The sequence below is a fragment of the Amphibalanus amphitrite genome, unplaced genomic scaffold, assembly GCF_019059575.1.
Source record: "Amphibalanus amphitrite isolate SeventyFive unplaced genomic scaffold, NRLGWU_Aamphi_draft 001707F_arrow, whole genome shotgun sequence".
Classification (NCBI taxonomy): Eukaryota; Metazoa; Arthropoda; class Thecostraca; order Balanomorpha; family Balanidae; genus Amphibalanus; species Amphibalanus amphitrite.
The window spans coordinates 51234-77230 of NW_024883200.1; the positions used below are offsets into that span (position 1 = coordinate 51234).

Below are 25997 nucleotides of genomic sequence, written 5' to 3' on the forward strand. Positions count from 1 at the left end.
ACGAAGACAGAGCCGGCGGCAGCGATGGGGCTGCGTTGGCGTTGTGTGCGGTGTTGATGGCGCTTAGTTGGATGGGCAGCCAAGTGGTTGTTTATGGACGTCGGGGGCGGGGCGGTCGCCGTCAGTAGTGTTTGACCAGGACTCGCCGCTTGGTCGCACACCGCCGGTCGCCAAAGGGTGGTCCATTGACCGGTCAGCCGGCAGGCAGCGGTCCGAGCAGCAGGCAATCAATAGCGCCCGCCACCCGCCCCCTACCGCCCGGGCCGGGCGGGGGCGGGGGCGGGGGCGGGGGCGGGGGCGGGGGCGGGGGCGGCAGCCTGTTGGTGTACCGGCGGCGATAGACAACACAGACAACGGAAATAGAGGTGGCAGGCGAAGACAAACAAGTGGCAGCAGCAGCACGGAAGAGGACCGACGAACGGTGCACGATATACTCGCTTAGGATAATGTAACTTACGACATTGGGTAAAATAAAGGAACGATACGTTTACCTACCTTTCCCTTATTTTGTAGTTATTTACATGTAAAAAGAAATACTTTGCATTCTTATAACTAACTAGAGGCTGAAACCAAGCAAAGCTTACATAAAATCGACTGAGATTCGGAATGACGTCTATCACTCGGCAAACATCAGAGCATATTGTCCACGAAATCAAATTGTCGACAGACCATTGAACAAACACACACTGCAGACCATTGAACAATTCGCATTCTGTCGAGCCAGAAAATCGGTCCCCAGCTGTCAGCCGTCGCGCCGATCTCTCGCGGGAGGTGGAAAACTTGGCTCTCGGCAGAGGAAATAGCCTTCTTGGACCGGAGCGACGAAGCGCAAAAACATGTAACGAAAGGAATCTCCGGAAAAATACTCGGAGAAGGAGTTCAGCTGGCGATGGGCGAATGAGACAGAACAGGATCGGTGGACTCCTTTCTCGGACCTCGAACCAGATAGAGTGAGATGGCAAGAAACGGACGACATTAGGCTCTTCTGGTTCCTTTTCCAGTAGCGTATATCGGAATTCCGGGCGGGAAAGTTCGTGTCTAGACTCTAGGACCTGTCAAGGCTCCTGCTAGAAAGTCTATTTTTGTCTTATTTCGGTAGCCAATGAGACAAGTGACATCAATCAATTCTGATAACTAGCTATCAGCCGCGGTAATAGCGTATCATTGAAATATATCAGACGAGAGGACGGGTTCAGTTCAGAACTGATGGCTATTGATTTCGTGTCCGGTGGGAGTAGAGCGCCCCTATAACCGGTCACCCATGTCACTGACCGTCGCGGCGCGGCGGACGCTCCAAATGTCACAGCGCTCGTCAGTGGGGCTTCATCCGGAGGGCTATCATTTTCCGAGGTGGGCCGCCCTTCCGGTATCTAAAAATACGGCCGCGCCAGGAGCTCCGATCACATAGTAACCACGCGGCGGCGGTCCATCTGCCACGCACGGCGCGCCGGCCTGACAGCGCTGTGATTGGCTCCTGAATCTCTCCTCTAGCAGCGCACGCTGTTGTCGGACAGGCTTCGGCTGTCGGCCGTGCCAAGCCAGCCGCGGAGCCACACAGAGATCAATGGGATAATAAACCCATCGAGTCGCGTATAAAGCCACCAACGCCGGCGGAAGGTCGACGAAAGATTACGCTCAGATCAAGGTGTTATGGTGATACCTATTTGTAAACGAGAAAACACGAGGGATAAATGTGCCCCACGAAAAGCCCGTTTGTGAAACAGCGTCGGCAAAGCGTGAGACAGCAGAGGAGATCCGAACTGACAGCCGTACAAATGTAAACGGGATTTCCATTCAAATGGGGTGCAGAAAGGTCAATTAGCTGTAACTGGAAGATTCGCTGCTCTTAAGAGACGGACGAATTGTTGGCATTAGACGGTGACGGATATTACGGTCAACGGTGGACCGTACGATTATAGACGAACGTTGCACCTATTGCTTTGTAAATACGGAAATAAGGGTATATTTTCACTTCTGATCTACCCGTCGCGCCGAGATAGGAAATTAAATAAATTATGTTCGTTTACCTTTAGTGGAAAAATGATGTAAATTTATAATAATATCGATGTTCAATGAAAAAAAAAATAACGGACGGCGACTTTAAACGGTAAGGCATTTGAAACACGATCAGCGAGGCCCCGAAAAGAAGAGCTCAGACTATATGAACCATGGTTTTGCAGGCTTGACCACCCGGCACAAAGTCAGCTGTGACCGTTCAAACTACCGACTGTCGGGACTGGCGACGGGTGTTAAAGGCCAACTCGAGCCAGACCCGGAACCAGCCGCGCCCTATGCCGACAGCAAGACAACGAAACCCCCTCGGCAGCGCTGGCACGCGCCGCGACCATAAAACCGGCACAGGCCGTCTGAGCCGCTCCGGCCGGGCGGTCCGGACAATATACCCGGCCCAGACGCTGTTTATCTGTCAGCATCGGGTGGGCATCATCCCTGCAGCTCATAACGGTGGGGAGGGAGAGAGAGGGAGAGAGAGAGAGAGAGAAAGAGAGAGAGAGAGAGAGAGAGAGAGGGAGAGAGAGAGAGAGGAGGAGGGGGAGGAGGGGGAGGGGAGGAGGACCCTCTGAAGGAGGAGAACTGGAGTCGTCGTAAAGCTTGCCACATACGACGGGCATGCACAAGTTAATTAATTCGACTCTGACAGGAACGGAGATATGGCTCAGTGAGAACCACAAACGACCTCTGGAAAACCGCAGTGTGGCGGGCGGAGTTGGACATCCGTACGGTTAGTCAGGAGACTTCCCCACTCGAGCTGCGCACAGTACAGACGTCTGAGGGGCCAGGTAGGTCGAGGGCGAGGCGCTCACCTTGTGTGCCTTGGCGATGACAGCCAGCGACTGGAGCTCGTGGCCGCGGTGCTTGCCGTCCTGGACGCAGCTGTTACACACGGCCAGCTTACAGTCGACGCAGTAGTTGACCAGCGGCTGTCCGGGGTGGTCGGGGCAGCTGCAGGGCACGGGGTGACGCGCGCTGGCCGACGGAGCTCCGCCGCGGCCCGCCCGCGGCTCCGTCAGACGGTGCTGCGCCAGCGGGCCGCGGCTGGGGTGACACCGCTCCCGGCACGGCTCGCAGTACAGCACCTCGCACTGCTCACAGAGAACGGCCGCGTCGCGCGGGCTCGACTCGCACAGCTGACACTTGAGCACCACGTCCTTAGCCTCGACGTACCGGTCCACGACCTTCTGCAGGGTGCGGTAGCGCGGCAGGTTGTACGCGCCGTGCTCGTCAAAGTAGACGTGTTTGCCGCACTTACGACAGAGCAGGGCGAGCGCGGCCGGTTCGGGTGATCCCAGGTAGGAGGCGGGCCGGCTGCCGCCGCTGCCGCACACCACACCACTGTCCGTCTCACTGGCCACGGACAGTTTGTCCACGTCTGAGCCCGAGGTGTCTGATTCGTCCGGATCGGGCCGCACGGTCACCGCGGAGGGCGGACACTGGCGCTGCAGCGCACAGTTCAGACACATGGCGTGACCGCATGGCAGCAGCACCGGATTACTGTAGATCTGCTGGCAGACGGGGCAGCGCAGCTCCTCCTCCATGGCAGCACGCGGCGCGCCGTCCGCTCCCCGGCACAGTCACCCCCCTCCGCCGGCACCAGCAGAAGACTGACTGCACGCACGCCGCGAGCCGCCGCCGACCGCCGACCGCTCCACCGAGCCGCGCGCGCAGGCGCACTGCACTGGTCGGCACGCGCGGCCGTCGGCGGCCCCTCCGTGATTAGTATCGACGTGGTACTGAAGGTGTTTCGCTAGGGGAGAGGAGGAAAGGGGAGGGCTCTGCTCACGGTCCCGCCGACGCTCCCTTGAAAGGCTGTTTATGGTTCCGGTGGGAGGCATATGAGCTGTTTTATGACCCCGACTGCGTCGGAGGTCTGAGTCATTTTCGCACACTTTTGAAAAATTAAAGCCGCTCGTTCCGCTCTATGTGCTCACTGCTGCCCATTTCCGTAGACAGGTCATCTAATCGACTAGTGACTTGTCAAACTTGGTGATATTAAATTCCCGAGCGCCCTCGCTAATAGTACTTACCCTTACCCTCACTGCGATGGTATCGACAAAACCCATTTATCTCCCATACGCCGTACCCACACACAAATTTAATTTATATTGGCCATTAACCTTCAGCGTGAGCCCATAAGAGTTCTGCAGAATAGATATATTACACCCGACCAGTTAAAGTTGTAGCATGGAAACTAACTTATTTATTTTCTCGAATATCCATTCTTTAATCATACCTAACTCAGTACCGTTACTTTTATCAAGTTTTTTTTCGGGGCTCAACTAATCAGCAAAACTATAGGCACACTCACTTATTAACAAAACAGGAACATTTGATCTAAGAAAAGATAAGGATCATGACATTCTCTCATATTCATAGCATAGCTTTGCTAAAAATGATTTAATAATCAAAAGTAAATAAAGGAGGTAAATATAGGTACCGACCTTTCCAGTGTAAATGATAATTCTAATATGGTATCTAATTTAGGCATGAAACTAGCAGCTCCTTGCTAAGAGCTAGAAAGTGATTTCAGCTCGACAAAGGTCCGTGCCCATTGTCCATGCGATCTGATTGACATGGTCGTCTGACAAAGGCCACCGTTTGTCCGACCGCTAACAATCGACAGTGGTGATTCCGCCTGAACGCATCGTTTGCACTCCGCTCTCGACTGTCTCTGAGAGGTAGCCAGGTGAGCACTAAGGTAGAGTAGCCGTAAGTCCGTGACCCTATCTCCTGCCCCTGGAGGTTATACGCCGGCTCATTACTGTGTCGGTTACCACACCGCGGGGCATGTCAAGGAAATATCGAATTGTTGACTTATATCGAGCGGTGACAGAGGTTCCCTGTCGTTAGTGAATAGGTAATGAATGCATGGGCCGGTTAATGTTGAACACAACATAAAAACAAGAATGCAAAACATAAAATAAAGTCGTTAGTCATTCACCCTGCTCGACAGCAAGCGCCAGTGAAGGAACAACGTTGGAACCCGTGTAGCCATTTACCCTGAAAAGTGAAAAGTCTCGCATCAACAGAACGGCAGCTTATCAGAGACAATATACCGTCACGCAAGGCGTGTAGCTGTCTCACACACCTACCATCGCCCATATCCCATGCTCCCATTGTCCCACTATCACAGAGCGTTGCACGGAGCCCTCCACTGAGCCTCGCCGATCCCCGCCACGCTGCTCCAATCGGCGCAGTGTTCCAACTATATCCCAGTGCCGCCATCGCTCACCGTCCATCATTAGCAGCGGCATTACCTTGCCAGTGGCGGACGCATACGAGATAGCGACCGGGCCTACATTTTGCATGGCGAACTGCGGCACCGGTCGCGGCCCGGGGAGACTGGGACGGGTGTCGGCGGAACGCGAGAGGGGCAGGAGGGAGGGACAGAGCTGGAAATACGACAGCCGTGCCACGATCATTTGTAACACTTTTGCAGGGCAATTGCCGGAGAAAATTGCGAACGCCGTCGTCGTGATAAATACTCGGACAAATTAACGCCAGTGGCGGCCGAAAACGGCCGCCCTATTGGACCTTTTTCTTTATGGGTCAGACTTTCCGATAGCGGATGAAAAATGGACCTTGGAACGTGCCAAGCCAGACACTTTCGGTGTTGATCCACAAAAAGCTACGTGATAGCCGCGCGAGAAAACGATGATAAATGCTCTCACTTTATATTGATAACGTTCGCTGCACACTGAACACTCACTGACTGCGTAGCATACCGAGGATCATCAGGTATCACGTTCAACATTCACTCAAACGAATTCTCGGCTAAGACACCGCGTACGACACACAGAACGCTGGCAACGCTTGCACTCCTCACAAGGCAGTATCGGGCGTTCCACACACACACACACAGGGCAGTATAACACTTGTAAGGCAGTTGAGCAATGTAAGGAAGCAGAGCAAGGAGCTTCTATGAGACTCTGTGGGACAACCATAGTCATTTGACCCGGCAAATGTATGGTGTCGTTACAACATCGATACAAAATGGTTTCAGGACCAATATGAGGTCCTTCAAAGCACGAAGATTACAGACATCAGAGTTCAATCACACACACAGAACACAGATAAAAAGGCTGGGCTTGTACTCTGGTAAGATATAGCAGAAAAGGATGTATTTAATGGTTTTGTGAGAGGAAAATGATCTGATATCACATCTCGGTGTAGCATCTACTGCTCAGGGTAATAGGGAGCAACGGCTGCTCCCACAACGCGCAGTGCTAGCTCGCTTAGATGAATGTCATAAGGCGCTGTCTTTTACCTGCTATAGTTACGTTTAAAGGCATTCTGGAGGGGATCGGGTCGAGCATTTGCAGCGTACCACATGACAAATGATGACAAACAAAATACCCACCGAAAAGTACCCCGACCTAAGAAAGGCAAAGGTGGAAATAAAATCAAGCACATAGAGAAACGGGCAACTCGGCAGAGTACGCGTGGAAGATAAAAGGAAAACTGAGCGGATGATCGGACGGTTAAAAACGAAGCGAGCTTAACACACAGACGAGATCTCTACGGATTAAGGAACGGTGACCATTAAATGCCAGCGGTGCAAAACAATATCAAATGAACTATGACGCAGTAAGCAACAACTACATAAAAAAACAGCGTAAACACACGGACGTATTCTAAAATTGACAACGCTAGATGTGAGAGCTCAAGTTACTAGCGCTGCACAAATAATGCACATAAGGTGATCGCGGGTGTTGGAAGCAAAGCAAAGCAAAACTCGACATGGTACGAATAAAAATACACTATGAAACTTCCAACACGTCCGCACAAGTCTGACCAAAATGATCAACATGCTTCGTTCGCAATGTAACAAACATATCGGTGATTCTAGAAACTGAGATGAATATACAAGGGCGTGTTTCATTGACGAAACCTGAGCCCTCGATTGCCTCTGATGAGACCACGATAGTTCAGCCAACTTCGTCAGGAGCGGCGATATTGTCATCCGTGGATTTCTTCATGGACGAACAGTGTCTCACTGGCGTCAGACATAAACTCACATTTCAACAGCCTGTCTTCCAGTAGTCCCTATCCAGCGAACTCTCTCTACACACTGAGAGAAACACGGGCTTTCGGGGACCTCTCAGTCATTCTAACCGAACTGATGAGACCACAGCTCCACACCACAGGAACGAGTCTCTCCGCCAGTCGCTGAGTCGGCTCTTCCCGCCGTCCCCGGCTGTCCCATCCTGTCCTGCCGTCTCTCGCTGGGTGACCTACCCGCCCCTCAGGCCAACTGTCCTCTCCCGCTGTCTACCCTAGCTGCCGTCACTGTCGGAGCCGGACAGATCGCTGGTGGGCGGTTCGAGCGAGGTGCGCAGACGCACCCGACAGTTGCGGTTGATGCTGACGGCCGGGTAGAACGTGCCGGAGAGCTCCGTGAAGGCCACGCCGCCCTGGAGGAGGGAGGAGAGCCGTCCGTCAGTCATGAGGCACAGGGAGTGCGAGGACAATCTCAACCCGTGACAATGACGCATTTGGGCATTATGAGACAATCATACGATAGTTAGAGGTGTATCGAGGCGTTACAGTAATAATAACCCATTTCATGTCTTTCAACGGTTCGACTGTCCCTAACAAATGTTGTCTGATCATGTTTATGGATCGACCGGTTTGTATCGCTTTAGAAAGGGGCACCTTACATATAACAACAAAAATGCCAATGGGCGAAATTTCGTCGAAGCTGGGAGTGTCATCAATACTCATGGCAATAGAAGGCACCCGAAGCTGTCATTAAGTCTGCATCCAGGATCGGCCGGGTCATTCCAGATATTTAGGGTAGGCTGCTTGCAGTCAATTAGTAAAAGGGAAAATTAATTCGGTAAAACACAGATCGAACTTCAAACAGGAGATTGTAGACGATTTACGGCTAACACGGTAAAAAGTGGTGCATGAAAAAAAATATCGCCCATGCCGTTGTCCAAACTCACTTCTTATTGGGGTTTTATAAACAGTATGCATTCCGATCACACTGTTAGTGTCATGACTCGAAGTCGAAAACAGCGTAGGCAGCTCGCAATATCTGCATCTCTACCACCTCCAACACAGCCAACATCTCACATAAACCTCTTTACCTCAACCAAACCACCCAGCATGCCCTCCTCAGAACAGCATTCCTCACCAAACCCCTCTCTCTCCTCCCCTACCTCTCTCTCTCTCCAAGCCACCCCGCCTGCCGTCTCACCTGCGGCCGCCCGTCGACAAAGAAGCTCAGTTGTTTGGTGGCCAGATCCAGCAGTACCCCCACCACAGAGCCGGTGCGCACCCCTCCCTCAGCACGGCCCTCGTGCCGGCCCGAGTGCATGAACCACGAGCGCTGGGCGTCAATGTACATACTCCAGCCCAGAGAGTCAGCTCCTGTGGGACCAGCGAGGGCGGAGGTTAGTGGTGGGGTTGTGTGAGCTAACTGGCTCAGTGATGTGCTTAAATTGAGGATCGTCAGGCTTTTGGTATGTCTGAGCTACCCTAAAAGACTGACAATTAATTAGTTCGCCTTTGTCGGATGTAACATGAGCGGATTAAAATATGATCCGATTTGAACGACTTCGCTCATGATTACCTGGAGCTCGTACGGTCAGATCAAAAGAAGCCGCGCTGGAAGCTCACGACAAGTAATTAATCAATTTCAGAACAGAGGCACGAATACACTATCAGCATGAATGGCGAAACCTGAGCCTTATTACAGACTGAAATGTCATCAAACGATAAGCTACTAATACGAAAAATAAACATGAATAACAAAAGTAAATGAAGAAAGTAAGCAGCTCCCAAAACCACAAAGTACAACCGACATACATCAGCAATCGTAAATACTACGATTAAACTCATCAAAGAACGGAGTCCCATTCTAATTCCACTGCGATTCCCTCTTACCGAGCATCTGCGACTTGGTGACATCGAGCCGCGCCACGCCGAACGACGGGTCGGCGTTACCGTCGTATCTCTCCAGAGTGAACTCCCAGTAGTGGGTGCCGCGGGAGAAGCCGGTGGTGGCCAGCGCCACGCACGGCTCGAAGCTCTCACAGGTGACGGCGCTGTCCGAGTCGGAGAAACGCAGCTGCGGGTGGGAGACGACCGGGTCCAGCGCGAACCACGCCACTGTAAGGAGAGGGGAGAGCGCAGGGTCAGTCAGAACCCAGCGCGAACCACGCCACTGTAAGGAGAGCGGATATACGGGTCAGTCAGAACCCAGCGCGAACCACGCCACTGTAAGGAGAGGGGATATACGGGTCAGTCAGAACCCAGCGCGAACCACGCCACTGTAAGGAGAGGGGATATACGGGTCAGTCAGAACCCAGCGCGAACCACGCCACTGTAAGGAGAGCGGATATACGGGTCAGTCAGAACCCAGCGCGAACCACGCCACTGTAAGGAGAGGGGATATACGGGTCAGTCAGAAGCCAGCGCGAACCACGCCACTGTAAGGAAAGGGGATATACGGGTCAGTCAGAACCCAGCGCGAACCACGCCACTGTAAGGAGAGGGGATATACGGGTCAGTCAGAAGCCAGCGCGAACCACGCCACTGTCGGAGAGGGCGACAGAGAGGTCAGTTGAGGTAGTGATATCGCACCGTCTATCTAATAAAAAACACCTCCCACCATATATAAAGTAAACGTCGGAATACACAACAGTCAGTACTAAATCAGGGCGTATGCAGTGTCTAGTCCCTTACCTTCTACAGCTTTCTTCACACAACAGTTCACAACTCTGCTAATAGATGGCAGCACCACGCAGGGCAACCCAACTCCCGACCACCTCCCCAAATCTCCCTTCCACGCATCCCCCTACATCCACACTCCGCACCCAAGTAAGTCAGTCAGGTAACCATCCAGCCCCGGTGCGCGCGACAGACAGTCCATGCCCGTCACTTCCGGCGCGGTACGGGGCGCCGACGGCGGACCCAGCCGGGGACAGAGGTCCACTGTGTGGGAGCAGCCGGGTGGGGCTCAGATGGGGCGGCGAGCGGCGCGTGGCGACCAGCTGTGGGGGCTGAGACGGTGCCAGGAGCAGAGAGATAAAATGGGGAGCTCGATGCTGATAGCAGGGCGGAGATAGCGGCAATGCCAGACTTCAGAGAGGATGGAATGGGGAGATGGCAAGAGAACAATGCGCGGCATGGTTGGAAGAGCAATTATGAAGCGGAATTGCAAGGTTGGAATTGAGAAGATAGCCCAGATGTTTATGAGGAACATGAGCCCCAGCCACAACACACGAAAGATAAAGCCTAAGACACATGGAGCTCAAGACTCCAGTTGGACAACGAGAGTGTGATGACCGGACAGGATCAGTCAATATGTGTGTCTGGAATAGAATAGCGCAGAGGCCACCGTCAAGACAGTTGGGTTGTTTCAAGAGGAGAGGGAAGCGTTTCTCACCTTCAGCCGTCTGCAGTCTGACCGGCTGGCTGTAGGGGCCCGGCCCGGTGGCGTTGTAGGAGCGGATCCGCGCCCGGTACACCGAGTTGAAGTGCAGCCCGTCGATGGTGCAGACCGTTTGGGAGCCGCAGTACACCTCCTGTGGGGCAGACGGGGAGGTGAGACACCGGTCAGAGGCCTGAGAGGCACAGAGGGAGGTCAGAAACGGGTCATTGGCCTGAGAGGCACAGATAGGGAGGTCAGACATGGGCACATGGGGTAGCTCTGGTAGCAGACGAGGTTAGGTGTCAGAGGTCAGCTTCAGAGAACAATCAAGAATAGGCCAACACGGACTGCAAGTCACTGAGAGCCAAACCGGGATGGGATGCCATACGGTGGGAGTTCACACGAAGGTCAGAGTTCGATCATGAGCTGCCATCCGTCACTCACTCAAAGGGTCATGTAACCGATCACGCATGAGCATACGATTCTACCAAAACACACCTGAGCGTTCATAACCCAATCCAATGCATTCAACTCGAAGCATACACAACTACAGCAACGCAGCGCCATTCATGGCCCAACATTGCCCAAAACTCCGTCCGACCACACACAGCCGTCCCATTGGCTCCCGGGCAGTCGCTGCGTAGTTGGCAGCTCACCGCGGACCCTGAGACCCGCGCTATTCCCGTCGACACCTTGGACGGCGGCCACTAAACAGCACGCGCCCGCACTCCCACCGCCGCGAAACGCAGGCTCGTGTTGCAGCGAGAGGACGAAACAAAGGACTCCAGTGCAGAATATCTGGGCTACCTGCGACAAAACAGCGGCTGAAAAACAGCTTCCGAAGCACGCCGGGATTAGTTTGCCCATTACCTTCTGCAAAGAGGAGCTCTTCAGATGGCAGAGTGGTATTCAATGACGCGTGGGGATATAAGTCGGCGACAAAAACACCGAGCCGAAGATGTTTGTGGTAGATTACTTGGTGAAGTAGTCAGGTAGTGACCCATATTATAGTAAGTATTTACTTTTTTGGTAGGTACTTACAAGGTCAAATAAGGTTTCAGCCGTTTCTCATGTGCGGCTCTAGAAAGGGGATACAAATTGCAACAGCAGTTTTCTCGCTGTCATGCTGGGATTCTTATAACGGATTCTAATAAAAGCTCCTCTTACCAACATGTTGGTTGCCGGGACAGATACCAGCCGTTTTATTTCACAGCCATCGCATTTACTACTCAGATAAACAGCGCGATTGACTGGAACAACAAACAGCCCTCAGTCTCGCTGTTTTATATCCCGGTCTCGTTATTCTGACTCACCGTTCCTTTACTTTCCCTCCCAACCATACCTACTCATCAGGCAGCCTCCCCTCGAACCGAAACAGCTCGGTCCCCAGAGAACTAACCCTCGTCAGCCCTTAGCAGCCCATCCCCGGTCTATTGAACGGTGAACAAACACCGGAGTCCCCCTGAGACGGAGGGAACTCAGCTCGACCCGCGGCACCGCCTCGGGCGGTCACCGGTGACGTCACCGATCATTACCGGCCGTCTCGTATTCCCAGTGACGTCATAGGGTACTCGCCCGGGAGCGGCCGGCTGGGTCAGTTAGAAATCGATCCCAGATCTGGGCAGTGTGCGGGCAGCTAGGCAGCTCGGCGACAGCAGGCCTCGGACCGGTGGGCTGAGCTGACAGTCCTGGGCTAATAGCCTGGCAATTGCACGGCGTCGGCCTGGCAACCACGCACAACACCTGCTGTTTTCAGGCATCAGGTGGACGGTTTTTGGCCTAGGCGGCGAAACACGCAGACAGGTAAATGATACCAACGCCTCCGCGGTTGGCAAACGCACCAGGCTGACTAAACCGGACTTATCAGTTGTGAACGAACACGAGATTTGTTGGAATGCTGTTCCAAGTTTTTGCAAGATGCAAATAACTCCAATACCTACGCTGAATCATTCGTATAATGCACGTAGATAGATGGTTCGTCCGTCATGATTCAATACATTGCATTTTTGCAAATGGTTTGAAAAGTTTGCTCTTGAAGGACGTCAACATTGACAAATGTTCACTTTGGTTATCACATTCCCATAGTTGTCTAAGCGATATCTAGTTTCCCGATGGGGAAACGAGGTTATTGTTTTCCGTGAAGGACAACTCAGCAACACAATATCCGACAAAATCGGCCTACAGAAGCATTTCAAACATTCAGACCTGCACGTGCAGTGGTGTGGTGTCTTTCCGATCAAGGAAAATATCGCAGCTCTTGACGCACACTAAACCTTATCACCCAGTACCGATAGTTGCTGAAAGAAAACTTCGAGGGCCGAATCATACAACAAAGCCTGGAACAATGCATTGCATGGGTACGCCATCATAGCCCTCGGAAAATAATCCGGCTCTGAGAGAATTAGCCTGCCTGCTACAATACCTTCGGATCATGAAGGCTATCGCGAGCTGTACAATAAATCCTACTCACAACCAAATACTGCGGAAAAACACACAGAGAAAGTACATGAGCCCAAATAAACCCCAGTCATCGCTACTGTATCCAACAACAGTCCATGCATACCTACTATCCTATTCAATAGCGTCTGTTATGTTACCCAGCGTCTGTTATGCTGCTCGCCGGCGCGTCACGCGCCGTGACGCGTAACGCCACACCGTGACGGGTCTCACCGTGAAGGGTCCGCCGCCGCCGTCATCTAGCTCCAGGACGTGACCCTCCACAAAACTGGCGGCGTCGGCTCGCCACGACAGGACCACGCTGTTGTTCTCGGAGCAGCACTCCTCGTGGACGATCACCGGCGGGCCGGGCGCTGTCGAGGGAGGGGTGGTTAAGCACAGTAACCCATGGATGGAGGGAGAAGTGGGGTCATACACGGCTCATGCATCAATGAGGGGCCGGGAGCAGCTGCCGACAGATGGTGGCGTCATACGCATTTAACAAACATCATGAGGGATATGTCACTTCTTCTTCCTTCTCCTGTGGACGGGTGGATTGAGACACCGTCCTGGTTCGGATAGGTTATGTGAGAAAAAGCAAAAACAAACGTATAAAACTTAAATACACCGGTATATATTACGCGTGCCTACATCACCCGAAACACTTATGACACGGTACGCTTACAGGATTTCCCGCTCTACAACACCTTACATCGCACGAAACAAACAACACACTTGATATACATTACGACACCTCGCAAAACACGACACAGGAATACCATTACCAGCACACACGGGTCGGGGATATTTGGACGGTGACAGTAGCCACGGAAAACCGCAGCGCACACAGCACGGCGAGGTCGGCGGCGGCGCGACTGCCATTACGTGCTCGCCTTGGCCCGGAATCCCGGCTCCGTCGGCCACATTGATATGCCGCTTAGAAAGCTACCGTTTTTGCATGTCCTGTTAGTAACTGATGATTTATACAGTCAGCGAGGCAGCAGAAAAGTTCAAATTGGCACGTGCATGCAACCACAATAGACAGACAAAATCATGTATGTAAAGCTCGTGACGGTGTAAAGGCAGCACCGCCACACGTGATAAACGAAACAACACGGCATGGTGCTGCATTTTAACCACTTGTCATGCAAGTTCATGAGCAACTGCACATTGGCACCTGGACTCGACAGACGAAAAAAGCGTTCACGTGCACGGTAACAATGACCCCCGTGCAGGAAGGCACGATGGCGGGCATGACGTGCGGGCGGCGGAGCTGGACGGACACACCGCGTAATCAGTGCGAATCATGAAACTGTCCAGCCAGGCACGAAGTCAGCGGTGATTTAGGTCTAACTGATACACATCCGAAACTGCGCCCGTTTGTCCGACGTGATTTTTCGTCCCGGCGCATAAAATGGAACGGTTTATGTGTAAAAAAAAAAAACAGTGGGGCGTCTGACATATTCGGTACTTAATGTCGGGAAACCCGTTCAACGTGCATAAGTGCAGGGTACGAACATCCGGTTTTACTATAGATAGTCACAGCTTTCCAACCATGAAGGCGTGCCATTTCAACCATTCACAAAAACAGCACACAAACAAGCACATAGCGAATTATACGCTTCATGAAAATAACCACTAACATATGTAAGCCTCATTCATGTGCATTATATAATGCATGCCATTGCCGATTGTGTCTCATATTTGTAACATTTCTGCTCATCACATAAACTTAGCACAAATCATCACATTATCTCCCGACCCCCTCAGCCAGGGTTACTCACGTTTCATCTGCATGAAGGACATGTGTTTGATGGCGTGCTCGACAGAGGTCGTGTCCAGCGTGAGCTCCACCTGGGACTGCGACTGAGACTGAGACTGAGTGAGCGCCTTCAGCTCCTCATCAATGCTGAGGAGCACAGAGTCGGCGCGAGACTGCAGCTTGCCGCCCATCTGGGGGGAGGGGGAGATGGTCAACATTATAGAGAAAATAGCGGCGGAGGCAGTGTCAAAACTACAGCGATTTGATAAAGGGGAAACAGGTAACGTCAAGGAAATGGGGATGGGCATAACAAACTTCTACGATCGATACCCAAAAAACGAACGTCTGTAACAGTGCCACCATTAGCACTAGCCCTGTCAAAAAAGTAAAAAAAAGAACAGGTAACAGCGACACACATGGCTTAGCACACGGTGTAAACAAACCGAAAGCGTCTGCCTCACTCAGGACAGCTGCCCTACAGTAGCCTGTATACAGTGCACAGGTGCGGTCAGAACGGTGAGCACTGCCGCAGTCAATCCCGGATGAGCCGGGCCGCAGTCTAGAAAACACCGCTGTATTTCCAGACGCCGCCAATTGCAGGCCAGACTCAATTGAATTCGCTGCCAAAGTTTGCGATTACCACCAGCCAAGTTGCTCGAGGAGATTGACTTTTGCGAGCGAACAAAATGGGTATACACAGAGTTCAGAGGCGGAGTTATTTCGCCGGGGCGGCGGTGCGCACATTATCATCGGGTGGTCAGAGACCGAGAATGTTGTCGATGAATAACTTCAAAAAAAGCGCTGTAAGCAAATAGTTCAGACATGAGACGTTAAAATAAGCGATAAGCACAGCATGCTCGAAGTTACAGCAGTGATCAAACCTGCTTCGCTAGCTTTTCCATAAATCTGGCAGCTGTATCCAAGGCAAGCCCTGCATTTCTGTGACACAATTACCGGCTTCTGCTAGGCAAAGCCCACTTCAAGCTTTAATCTGCTCCCAGGTCGGCTCAATTTGCATCCAGTCGGCTTCCCTCGCAGGCGAAGCTCCAGCTATTCGTGGAACCCTATATACGGCCTTGCCTGGAACCGTGCACGGATTGCCAGGGCAACGCGATGAGCTTCGTCAATTTCAGGCCTCCTTACCACTATATCCCTACCCACGGGCTTTCTGTCACGTTCAGGCAGCTGAGCTGAGGGCTGCTTTATAATAGACTGAGATCCTATAAACGCGTGCGTGCTCACATGCATTGACTATCATACTGACTAACGCCACGCGTGCGATGACATTCTGGGTCATTCCTATGACGCCCAGCTCGTTCCACTGATGCCTGCACGCCGATTTCCATGCCGTATCAGCGATTTCCATGCAGTTTCCAGGCGCAAACAGCGGCGCGGGCGGGCGATTTCCATGCGGCTCTCAGCGGGCCTCATCTCGTAACCCCGCGTCGATACCATGTCCCCGGGCGGCGGCCCCATATCGCCAAACCGGGACGTTCATGTCACTGCAGTCAATTCCAATCTGCGCGCCGCGCTGAGCGCCCAGTCATTCCACTGATTTCCACGGCAGCCCGGTAGCGGTGGATCGATGACATCCACAGGTTGGTTTCCACGCCGCGCTGCCCGGGGCTGGGATCTGATATCCGTCCGCTCCCATCCCCGGCCTCGGGTCAGCGCCGGGCGTCCAGTCATGGCGTCTGGTGGACGGAACAGGTCGGTCCGGTCCGGTCCGGCCGCCGCCGGAGCGTCGTGACTGGGGAGCTGATCAGGGACGACACGGCCAACAGCGGCGTGACCGTCCGCAGCGGCGCCGCCAGGCCAGTGGTGACGGGGAGTAAACGGCCAGAGGATGACGGGGAGGGTTGGTGGGCAGTGGCGGAGCTAAAATAGGCAGTCGAGACGAGAGGCAGAATCAAGAGACTGGTAATGGCTACGATTTAGAACCAGAATAAGAGTAATAAAATGAAAGGACGAGCGGTGAGGACGCCGACTGGAGTCGAGACAAACTGATAGCGTGGGGAGCTAAAACGATCCTAAATGTTGACACAGATATCGAAGTATGGAACTACACTCAGCATATCCAAATCAAAATGCTCCCCTACCCTAATTTTAAGTGTTGTGACCTTTCAACTGACAATTACGAGGTTCCTCGAAATCATCGAAATCACAGACATCAAAACCAAGTTCCATGCTATCATCAGACTCAACACAATTAAAACTGGAACATTATGACCCCACTCTGCGGAGTCAATAACCGTCCCGGTCGTATCTATGACCCCCGAGCCCCGGTCATCCAGGGCCGGGCGGCGGTCCGCCGGGCACTATCAGACGATGGACTGCCGTCTATGACACCCCGGCGGGACCCGGTTCATAGCACCGGATATACTGGGTCGGCTGGAGCCCCCGATCGGGGCGGTAACTCAATGGACGGTGACCGGAGCGGGCCGGAGGTCGGGCCCGGCCGGATATTGCGGGACGGGTAACGAACGGGCTGGGCAGAGCTGCTGGGAGACAATGTGGAGAGTGGACCGAGGAGATGAATAGATGGGAAGGGAAACAGAAGCCATAGAGATAACCAGTGATAGCAATGATGCTTGGTTATATCAGTCAGCTGACCTTACACCTAGCAACACGAAGTCTAGCGAAGCATCGGTGCGTTATTTCGCCAGAATCTCGCTAATATTACCCATCAAAAATGTTATCATCTCAATCCTCCAAGAAAAACGCAAGCAACAAAGAAAATACTCAGCATGACGCAATGCACATCTGGCGCGGTCTCCTCAACTTCCCGGTAAACCCTCTTATCTGAGCCATCATAATCCTCCTTCCCACCACACGACATAAAGCTAAGAGATTCTCCGTTCCGCGCAACCAACTCCCAAACCACATCATCCGAGCTTCAGACCACGGAAACCACATCATTATCTCTCCATCTGTGTCCTCTGTGTGTCCCCAGCGCTGCACCCACCTGCAGAAAGGCCACGCTGTTGGGCTCTTTGAGCGTCTCGATGCAGAAGCGCAGTATTCCTGTGGTGCGCTGGATCTGCCCGGTCCACGAGGTGACCTGTTCCCTGGCCGCAGCCGTTTTGCGCTGGCTCTCCTGCCGGACGTGCGCCAGCAGTCGCTGTTTTCGGGCCATCACTGCGGCCACCAGCGCGTCGCACTGGTCACTAATGGCCTGCTCCAGAGCGGCGCATGACTCCTGTGGAGAATAGACGGTTCGGTCGGTCACACGTAAATGGAAGAATGTGCAGGTTCCAGCAAACAACTCATGCACATAGCTATGAATGATCTATCTCGGCCATCTGGACTTATGAATAGAATGGAAGTTTTAACCAACGGGCTACTTCAACTTTCACGTTTATAATACGTTAGTCATGTTCAGAAGGGTTGACGACAGTAATTCACCAACTATCCATTTCCCAACGACGTGACCTGTGTCCCGGCCGATAGCTCTACTAGCGTCAAGCTTGTGACCCGGGCGGCGTCCCCTCCCTTCCAGTGACCCATTTGACCCCTCCCTACTCACGCCGACTGTCTCTGGCGCCTTCCTCAGCCGGTGGATGACCTCTGTCGCAGATTTGGCCCGCTCCGAGAGAGACTGAAGTGTTCGCGAGAGCGCCGTCTGTAAGAGGCCAGAACAGGGCGTCAGCGGCAGAGTCAACGGGTTAGACAACCAGGGACGGTGGGGCATTCCACGGAGCCGTGTTGTCCTTCACGCTGCCTTTATGGGATGACAGACATACCAGCGGCGGCGCTGAGCGGGGCACAGGGTGCTGGGGAGAGGCGCCCGCCCTCGCGGTATCCGGCGCGGGTGGAACCCAGAGGGGAGGGCTGCTCCTCATATGACAGACACAACAGAAGCCTGGCGCCGCTACAGCACAGGAACACCTATCGCGGCGGTACATGGATGCTGGTTCAGCGCTGGTACTAGAAAATCATCTCACTCTCTCATGGTCAGACATCCACAGAGATAGCCTTCTCTGAACAGCGCGCATGCATTTTGGCGCAATAAACTCGCAGCGACATCAGGTATGCACTCCCGGACACAATCCTATTAAATACAGCACGGCCATGTCATGTATGCATGTATTTATGCGTCGGAGGGGCTGCAGCGGCGCGGCGACATTCCATCGTGAACATTCATTCTCCGCGGTCGGGCTGGTTAGACGATCAGCGGCACGATAGCCCGGCGGGCCGGCGTCGGTCGCTGCAGCGCTCCACAGCGCCGTATGCTGCGCGATCCCGCCACAAACACGGCGTCTGTTCAAATTAGATTCACGCCAACACCGCTCAGAATTAGCCAGCCGAGCTGTAATTAGTTGTAATTGTCGGGGCGCCGGGCGCCGCGCTGGGTGCCCCGATGGTGGGAAACAAGCCGCCCGGCGCCGGGAGGAGGGAGGGGGAACGCGTGGACCCCTGCGGCACCCCGCCGACAGAGGGAGGGAGAGGGAGGGAGGGAAGGGGAGCGCGGCCCAGCTATGTGGCCGGAACGGGGAGAGAGGAGGGCATTCAGCGCAGAGGGGCGGCCCGCGCCGCGCGGCCGGCCGGCCCTTGTTTTTGTTCGCCCGGGGACGAGCGGACCGGGCCGGACCGGCCGGGATAAGCCGAGGCCTTGTGAACCGACAGGGTTCCTGGAAGGCTGGCGGGCCGGCCGGCGCCGTGTACCCAGGTGTTCCGTCCAGGGACACGCCGCACCAGGCAACGAACGAGCATGTCACCGCCGGGCCTGTCACGACCATGAACGAGCTTTGAACAGGCTCTGAACGGGCACGGCCGGCCCAGCCGCTCAAACGGGCGTGCCTCTTTGCAGAGGTGCGGCCAGCGCTAAGCAGATCAAACACAGGAGTTACCAGAACCGTGCTGATTGGGCATGTTTCGTACAATTACATTGGACATGAGTCGTTCAGAATGCGGCGGCGTCTACATCGGTGCCGCGTTAGATTTCACTGGGGCCCGAGTTGAGCCCAGACGAAATCCAATCAGACACGTGCCGCCTGGGATTTCAATCGCAGCAGATAACCCACAACATAGTATCACCGGAGTACTGAGATGGGTCTCATCGACTTCATGACACTGACATCCTGTCCATGACACTAACACCGTGTCACCGACACCCTGGCTGACACACCACAGCCCCCGCCGACCGACGCCCGATCGTCAGGTGCTCTGAGAGGCAATCACTCCCCACCCCGGCCTCAGTACACGGAAAGTCGCTCTATGAATTACGGCCGGCGTCACGCCTCACTGAACAGAACATGGCAGTGATGACACCATCCGCGAAGCTTCTCAGCTGCGTGGCGACCTCATCGATACACAAAACACGGGAAATCGGGCCATGTACGGCCGGCTGATATCATTTTACAAGCACCGCCGAGTGAGAATCGCATGCGAGCGACCGAGCTGAATGGGTGTCACATGCAGGTGGCTGCGATAGAAAAACCGATTAGTGGAGAAGGCTACTCATCGAAGCACTATACGGCGTCTTTAGATCGGGGAGATTTGTCGGGGGTTCAGTGAAATCGCTTACTGTTTTTTATGACGCAAGCCACATGACAGGTTGATATATGCACAGCAGTTTGTGCCAAACAAGGAATACGAGTATATCATCGATTGTGAAATCGATTTCACATTGCAGGAAAAAATGTGACAGCCATTCAGTCGAACATCTGAGGCTGTAAACAATACAGGGTGGACGAGGAATGCTCACTAAACTATGCTGTTAACAATTATTCAATGGCAACATAAGAAAGGCGTAATATTATGTATCACCACTCCTAGATGGACAAGGAGAGAAGAAGACGGTGCCACCACAAAGAAACTAAAAGTAACAGCGCGTCCTCCAATAAAAACCTCCCTCCTACTAGCAGCACCCACATCTATGAGCGTATTTCACATTAGCTGCTAACCACGTCTGACAGTTCGGCGGAGCAGCTGCGCTCCCTCACGGCGGGCCGATTTTACGACACCATCCCAGTCACCCAGAGGATAAAACAGGCGGCGTACACGAGGTCCATTGAGCTCCAAACGACGCCGGGGAGTGGCACGACTGACCGCGGCTCGCAGCTGGCGGCTGTGATAGGAACATCCGCCCGACGACAGACAGACAGCTGAGCAGGTAGCCACGCTATCCACCACCTGATCAGAAGTGGTCTCCGCACCAACAGGTGGATCCCGAACGAACTCGGCGATGTGCAGGTATATACGGCTGGGGTTATATGACGATACGGGTGATCGGTTGGCGGGTGACGGTACGGCATACGGATACGGCTGACGGGATGGGAGACGGAGACGAGCTGTACTCGGCACTCGGCAGTGACTGTGGATATCACGACATAAAGATGGGGTGGTCCGTGTAGGCGGGAGCCGGTCGGTACGGCAACTGCCCGGTCCCAACTGGTTGCATTATGCTTGCTCCACCCTTCTCCCCGGCATAGAACACAGGATGGAGTGGTGGTGAGATGACGAACACACCTTCTTCATCCCTTCTACGGACATGAGACGGCGCCTCCCCCCCCTCTCTCTCTCTCTCTCTCTCTCTCTCTCTCTCTCTCTCTCTCTCTCTCTCTCTCTCTCTCTCTCTCTCTCCCTCCCTCCCTCCCTCCCTCCCTCCCGTCCCGTCAGCGGGGGTCGTCTGTAGCCGCGCGGCTCGCTCTCAGCAGGTGCGCCGCGGAGCGTCTCCACTGAAGGCCGGCCGGTGGCCAGTCGGATCGCGGTGCACGGCTCACACCGGCCGGCCGCGCGGCACACCTGGACGGCGGGGGCTCCGCTGGGGGCTCCGCTGGGGGCGCCGCGCCGCGGGACACAGCCGCGGGCACCGCCGGAGCGGCCGGCGCGGACACCACGGTCTACCGCCTCCCGTAATCGGCCATCAGCCCGGGCCAGCTGCGGTGGGACGCCGCGGGCCGCCGCCGGGAGATACAGCGCTCCGGCGGCGCCCGCCCGCCTGACGCCGGCCCCCGGCGCGTCATCTGATACCGCACGGTCCACACGCATTATGTATGTGGCACACACGGCCGGCGCTGCCGCGACTGTTTTCCCATGAGCAGCAGCTATCGGGGACAGGAGCCGAGACAGACGGCCGCAGCGGGACAGCGGCCGGCGCCGCGGAAATCGACTCGGTCTCTGTTGTTGTGGGATGGAGAGTGGAGAAGATAGTAGTTGCCTATTCAGGCCAGCCGGGGTAATGGACATCTTTGTCCCTTGAAACGAGGACACATGCCTACGTGACAAACAAACAGGATGCATGTATGCACCGTGCACACTGCCACTGCACAGACCACAAATCTGCCCGCCAGTGTGAGCAGCGTCGTTTCAGAGCTGCAGGGCGGCGCTCCACCCTATTTGATTTAGTCCCGGTGCCGGGAGGTCACATTGCCATGCAGAGCATGGTGCACGGCGCCGGAGTAGGAGGCTCCCAGGAGGCGGCGGGGCGGGCTCTCAGAGACCGGGAGACGCCCTCACGGATATCGGGTGCTCCACACGGCCGAGACCCGTCGCCGTGTCACTGAGGTCAGCGCTGGGAGCGGTGGAGAGGGAGGACCTGGCGTGTTATAATGCACGGCAGGTGTACGACAGGAGCGGCTCTGGCGCACTCCGCCCTGTGACACCAACAGCCGCCGAGGCTCAGTGTCGTCACCGGGCATCGGCTGCATTCGCTATAACCAACAAACAGCTTATATTCAGTCGGAGCTCGGGGAGACAGAATTTCATTGGGACGCTGAAGGGAGTGCCACAAAACCTGCACAGCATGCGATGTGCAACGTGCATATCATTTGGGTACCGTCCATTTGAACTACTGTGCATTCATACAGCCCATACAAAGCCTGGTCCGAGCTATAGGATTTGCGGTATTTTAAATTGGCATGTTCCGCACTTATGCATCAGGACATCAACTTCCCGATGCGATTGTAGTTTCATCGCTAAAAGTTCGCCGCTCCCATGTTCACATGCCATTTGTTCACTTTCACCCATCGAATGGACGTTTTACGCAGTAGCTATTCCATTGTTTGTTGTTACTTGCCGTGCCTTTTCATTCTGACGCCCATTCGCTCAGAAAATCCGTGTGCAAGCACGCCGCACTGCAGGCCAATCTGAAGCTTTGTCCTAGCCGACAAAAACGGACAATGATTTACGATCAACTTGGATCCAAAAGTTGGTTTATGACTTCCAAAAAGTGAACACGATCGATGATAACCAAAACTACCGCACATAAACCTTATCCAATCCATCAACCAAGCATCAAGTGCCTACCGGCTCCCACCAAGCTTCCTGCACATCCAACCAGAACCACCCATGCACCTAGCACCTATCGAAGCCGGCGCTGCCACCATGGCCAACCCCCCACCGGCCGTTCCTATTCCACGGAGCCGGATATACGGCCCTGCCGTGTGAGACCGGCCTCCCACTCCGCGAGCGGGAGTCGAGGTCTGCGGTTGGCGGTGTGTGAGCGGGGGCGGCTGCGGTCGGCACCCGACCCGCGGCCGTCGACCGCCCGGTGGCCGACCCGCCACCGACCACAAGTGGTCGGCGGCTCCGCCTCACACCCAGGGGTTTGTGCTAAACTGGACGTGACATGGGCGAGAGAAATCTGTAACGAGGCGATGTCTTCTGGAAACAGGCTGCGATGGAAGGACCAGTCGCCAACGCATGAGGAAACATATCCGATTGTTATTCCAATTGGGTCCGGATGGCGAGCTAATGATAGAGCACTTGATCCGACCAACATCTTCCTCTCTCAATCAGATAATGATACGACACCATTTACAGGCAACACCAGATTTAGCACTGAAATTTCCATACCATTGCCAGTGTAACAATGGCGTAAGACGACCTTCTTCCGGCGAGACTTTGCCCCGTATAATCAGCGGCCCTTCAACCGATACTGTTTCCTCGCTGATAATTATCCAACAGTGTCAGAAGGAAAACATACCGGATCTTCGTGTGGCAATACATACAGGCCCACCTGCACTTACAGAGCATATTTGTTCATGTCATCGGGCGGATAATCAAACGGTAGCCCAGCGAATAATCCGCACCAGATCGTGCAGAAGGTTTGCAGGTGGGGTCTTTGTTCTAACGCCCGGACACTCAAGACGATGACGTTACACCGGAAAACAATGGATGGGTGGCTGGATTACCGAAGATAAACCAATCCGATGACGGAAAAAGCCACGCAAGACATCTCAAGGAAACCTCGAAACAGATATTGATTTACGTAAACCAGCCATTATATCAACACTTAACGGAACATTTTTCTTCTCAATGACCATTCTTACGTCCTTTGAAGGTCAAAACAGTAACGGAACTACATCAGAAAAAGGACCATCAACAAAATGGCTCACACAATAGGAAGTACACACCTTATCCACTATTCAGCCCGGTTGTAACACGACAATTCGGAGCACCTATCCGACAGCACTTGGCGCCATGTCACCAATGGAGGCCCGGCGCGGCTCAGATATCGGAAATTTCCCGCACAGCGCGGTCGCCGACTGTAAGGCGTGACACCTCCCACCGTATCGTGAGCCTCATGACAGGTGCGCGCTCTGGGCCGGCCCACACCGGCTTACGAGACTGTGTGGTGTGTAACCAAAGCCGGCGCCCGGCTGGCGCAGGGGCGAAGATACGGCGAAAAACCACACGAGAGCCCCGCTGCGAACTTGCTTCCGGCACAGCGGCGGCTCGGGAAAATCAGTGCGCGGAATGGGCCGGTAATGGCGAGCAGCGAAACCCGGCGCCTGAGTTACGGCCGGCGCACTCATTTACATTACCAGCTGCCATAATCGGTAAGGCACCGTGTGTTGGAGCTGGTCAGTGAGAACATTCACACAGTGTGCGACGTAAAAACATTCAAACAGCTCGTTTAGTTTCACATCAATTCGGACTTCGTAATGAACGCAGCGCGTGAAATGACAGGAGCGGACGTGAAAGCACGAAAACATGCGACACTGCTAGTGCTAGCGTATACGTTGAGGAGTGGACCGATGGCTTTGGGAACTCGGGAAGAGAGGAACCGGCGTGCCAAAGGCGCCAGATGCGCGAAATACCACAGCGACGGACGGCCATCAGTTCAGAAGGGACGGTCATTGTGTTCACAATTGGGTGCTCTGAGCAGGGTCCCGAAAATAAAGCAGTTTACCTAATGCGCCTATGGTCCTGGGCAGCACAGGGGACGGGATTATCTCCAGGGAACAGCCATTACAATGGTCGGGCCGGACCCGGGCAGGATCAGATGGGACACGCCTCTCCAGAGAAGGATGTCGTTTGTTATTTTGGGACAGGGCAGATCTACAGGGGCCTGTGGGGGGGGGGGGGGGGAGAATGGTGGTAGAACAACGGGGCGGGACAAGGGGTAGGTTGGGTGGAGTGAGTGGGGCAGGGTCGTAAACCCGTCCCGGTGGGGAGGGACGCCATGGGGCGGGGCTGGGGACCGCGGCGGAGGGTGAAGGCGCCTGGACCGACCTTCTGAGCTTTGACGGCGTCTGCCAGCGGGTGCAGCTCGTGGCCCTTGTGCCCGCCGTCAGCCCGGCACTCGGCGCAGGCCAGCTCGTCGCAGGCGGCGCAGAAGAGCTCGTACTCGGCGGCGGGGTGTCGCCAGCAGCGCAGCGGGTCGGCGGCCGGCGGCGGCGGCGGCGGCCCGGGCGCCGGCGCCGGCAGCAGGCTGTGCTCGGCCAGCGGCCCGCGGCGCGGGTGACACCGGCGCTGACACTCGGAGCAGTAGTGGACGCGGCACTGCTGGCAGAGCACGGCCGCCGGCCGCGGCTCGCCCTCGCACAGCTGGCAGCTGACGGGCGCCGAGGCGCGGCCGAACAGCGGCAGCAGGCGCTCCAGCAGGAGGCACGGCCGGAGCGCGTCCAGCGGAGAGGGCCGGCCGCAGGTGACACAGCTCACCCAGCCGGGCTCCGGGCCGCCGGCGCTGCTGCCGCGGCTGCCGCACACCACGCCGCTGTCCGCCTCGCTGTACACCGACTCCTTGTCCAGCTCATCGTCCGAGGGCCGCGCCAGGGAGCGCGCGCAGCCCAGACACACGGGGTGCGAGCAGGCCAGCAGCACGGGCCGCACCAGCTGCCGCAGACACACCGGACACTGCAGCTCCGGCTCCATATCGTCCGCAAGAGGTGGCCTCCCCGCGGCGCCCTCCTCCGCTCATGAGGGATCAGTCACGGCCATGCACCAGTCTCGGCTGATCTCCACGCGTGGCCGATATCACGTGGCTCCTCTCACACGCCCTTTTCCCACCGTCGGGAGTCCCGATCCCAGATCACGTGCACCGCGCCGGCTCTCCCCCGTCCCCCGCGTCACAACTGGCGGGGAGCGCGCGGCCCGCGCCGCGCCGCACCGGCCGCCGCCACCCGCCCGCGGGCACATACCTGAGGCGAGCCGCCGGCGCCGCCAGAGCCACCT

At 55.1% G+C, this 25997-nt stretch overlaps 2 protein-coding genes across 3 annotated transcripts in view; both read right to left on the minus strand.

Moving 5' to 3' along the window:
- Positions 1-3696, minus strand: part of LOC122374765 (E3 ubiquitin-protein ligase TRIM9-like) — a 49218-nt gene extending 45522 nt beyond the window's left edge. Inside the window, exon 1 of one of the 2 annotated variants that reach the window (XM_043353736.1) lies at positions 2823-3696. In XM_043353736.1, the coding sequence (XP_043209671.1) occupies positions 2823-3554 (732 nt within the window). In that variant the 5' untranslated portion in view covers positions 3555-3696. The remainder of the gene's footprint in view (positions 1-2822) is intronic. The other variant, XM_043353735.1, reaches the window with a different exon arrangement.
- A 1978-nt stretch (positions 3697-5674) lies between these two features.
- LOC122374767 (E3 ubiquitin-protein ligase TRIM9-like) lies at positions 5675-25951 on the minus strand. The gene is made up of 9 exons (XM_043353737.1): positions 25056-25951; positions 18121-18216; positions 17560-17793; positions 14617-14785; positions 13067-13206; positions 10412-10550; positions 8908-9132; positions 8219-8391; positions 5675-7430 (listed from the first exon to the last, which is right to left on the minus strand). The coding sequence occupies exons 1-9, from the start codon at positions 25695-25697 to the stop codon at positions 7293-7295; spliced, it is 1956 nt and encodes a 651-aa protein (XP_043209672.1). The 5' UTR covers positions 25698-25951; the 3' UTR covers positions 5675-7292.
- Between the last annotated feature and the right edge of the window lie 46 nt (positions 25952-25997).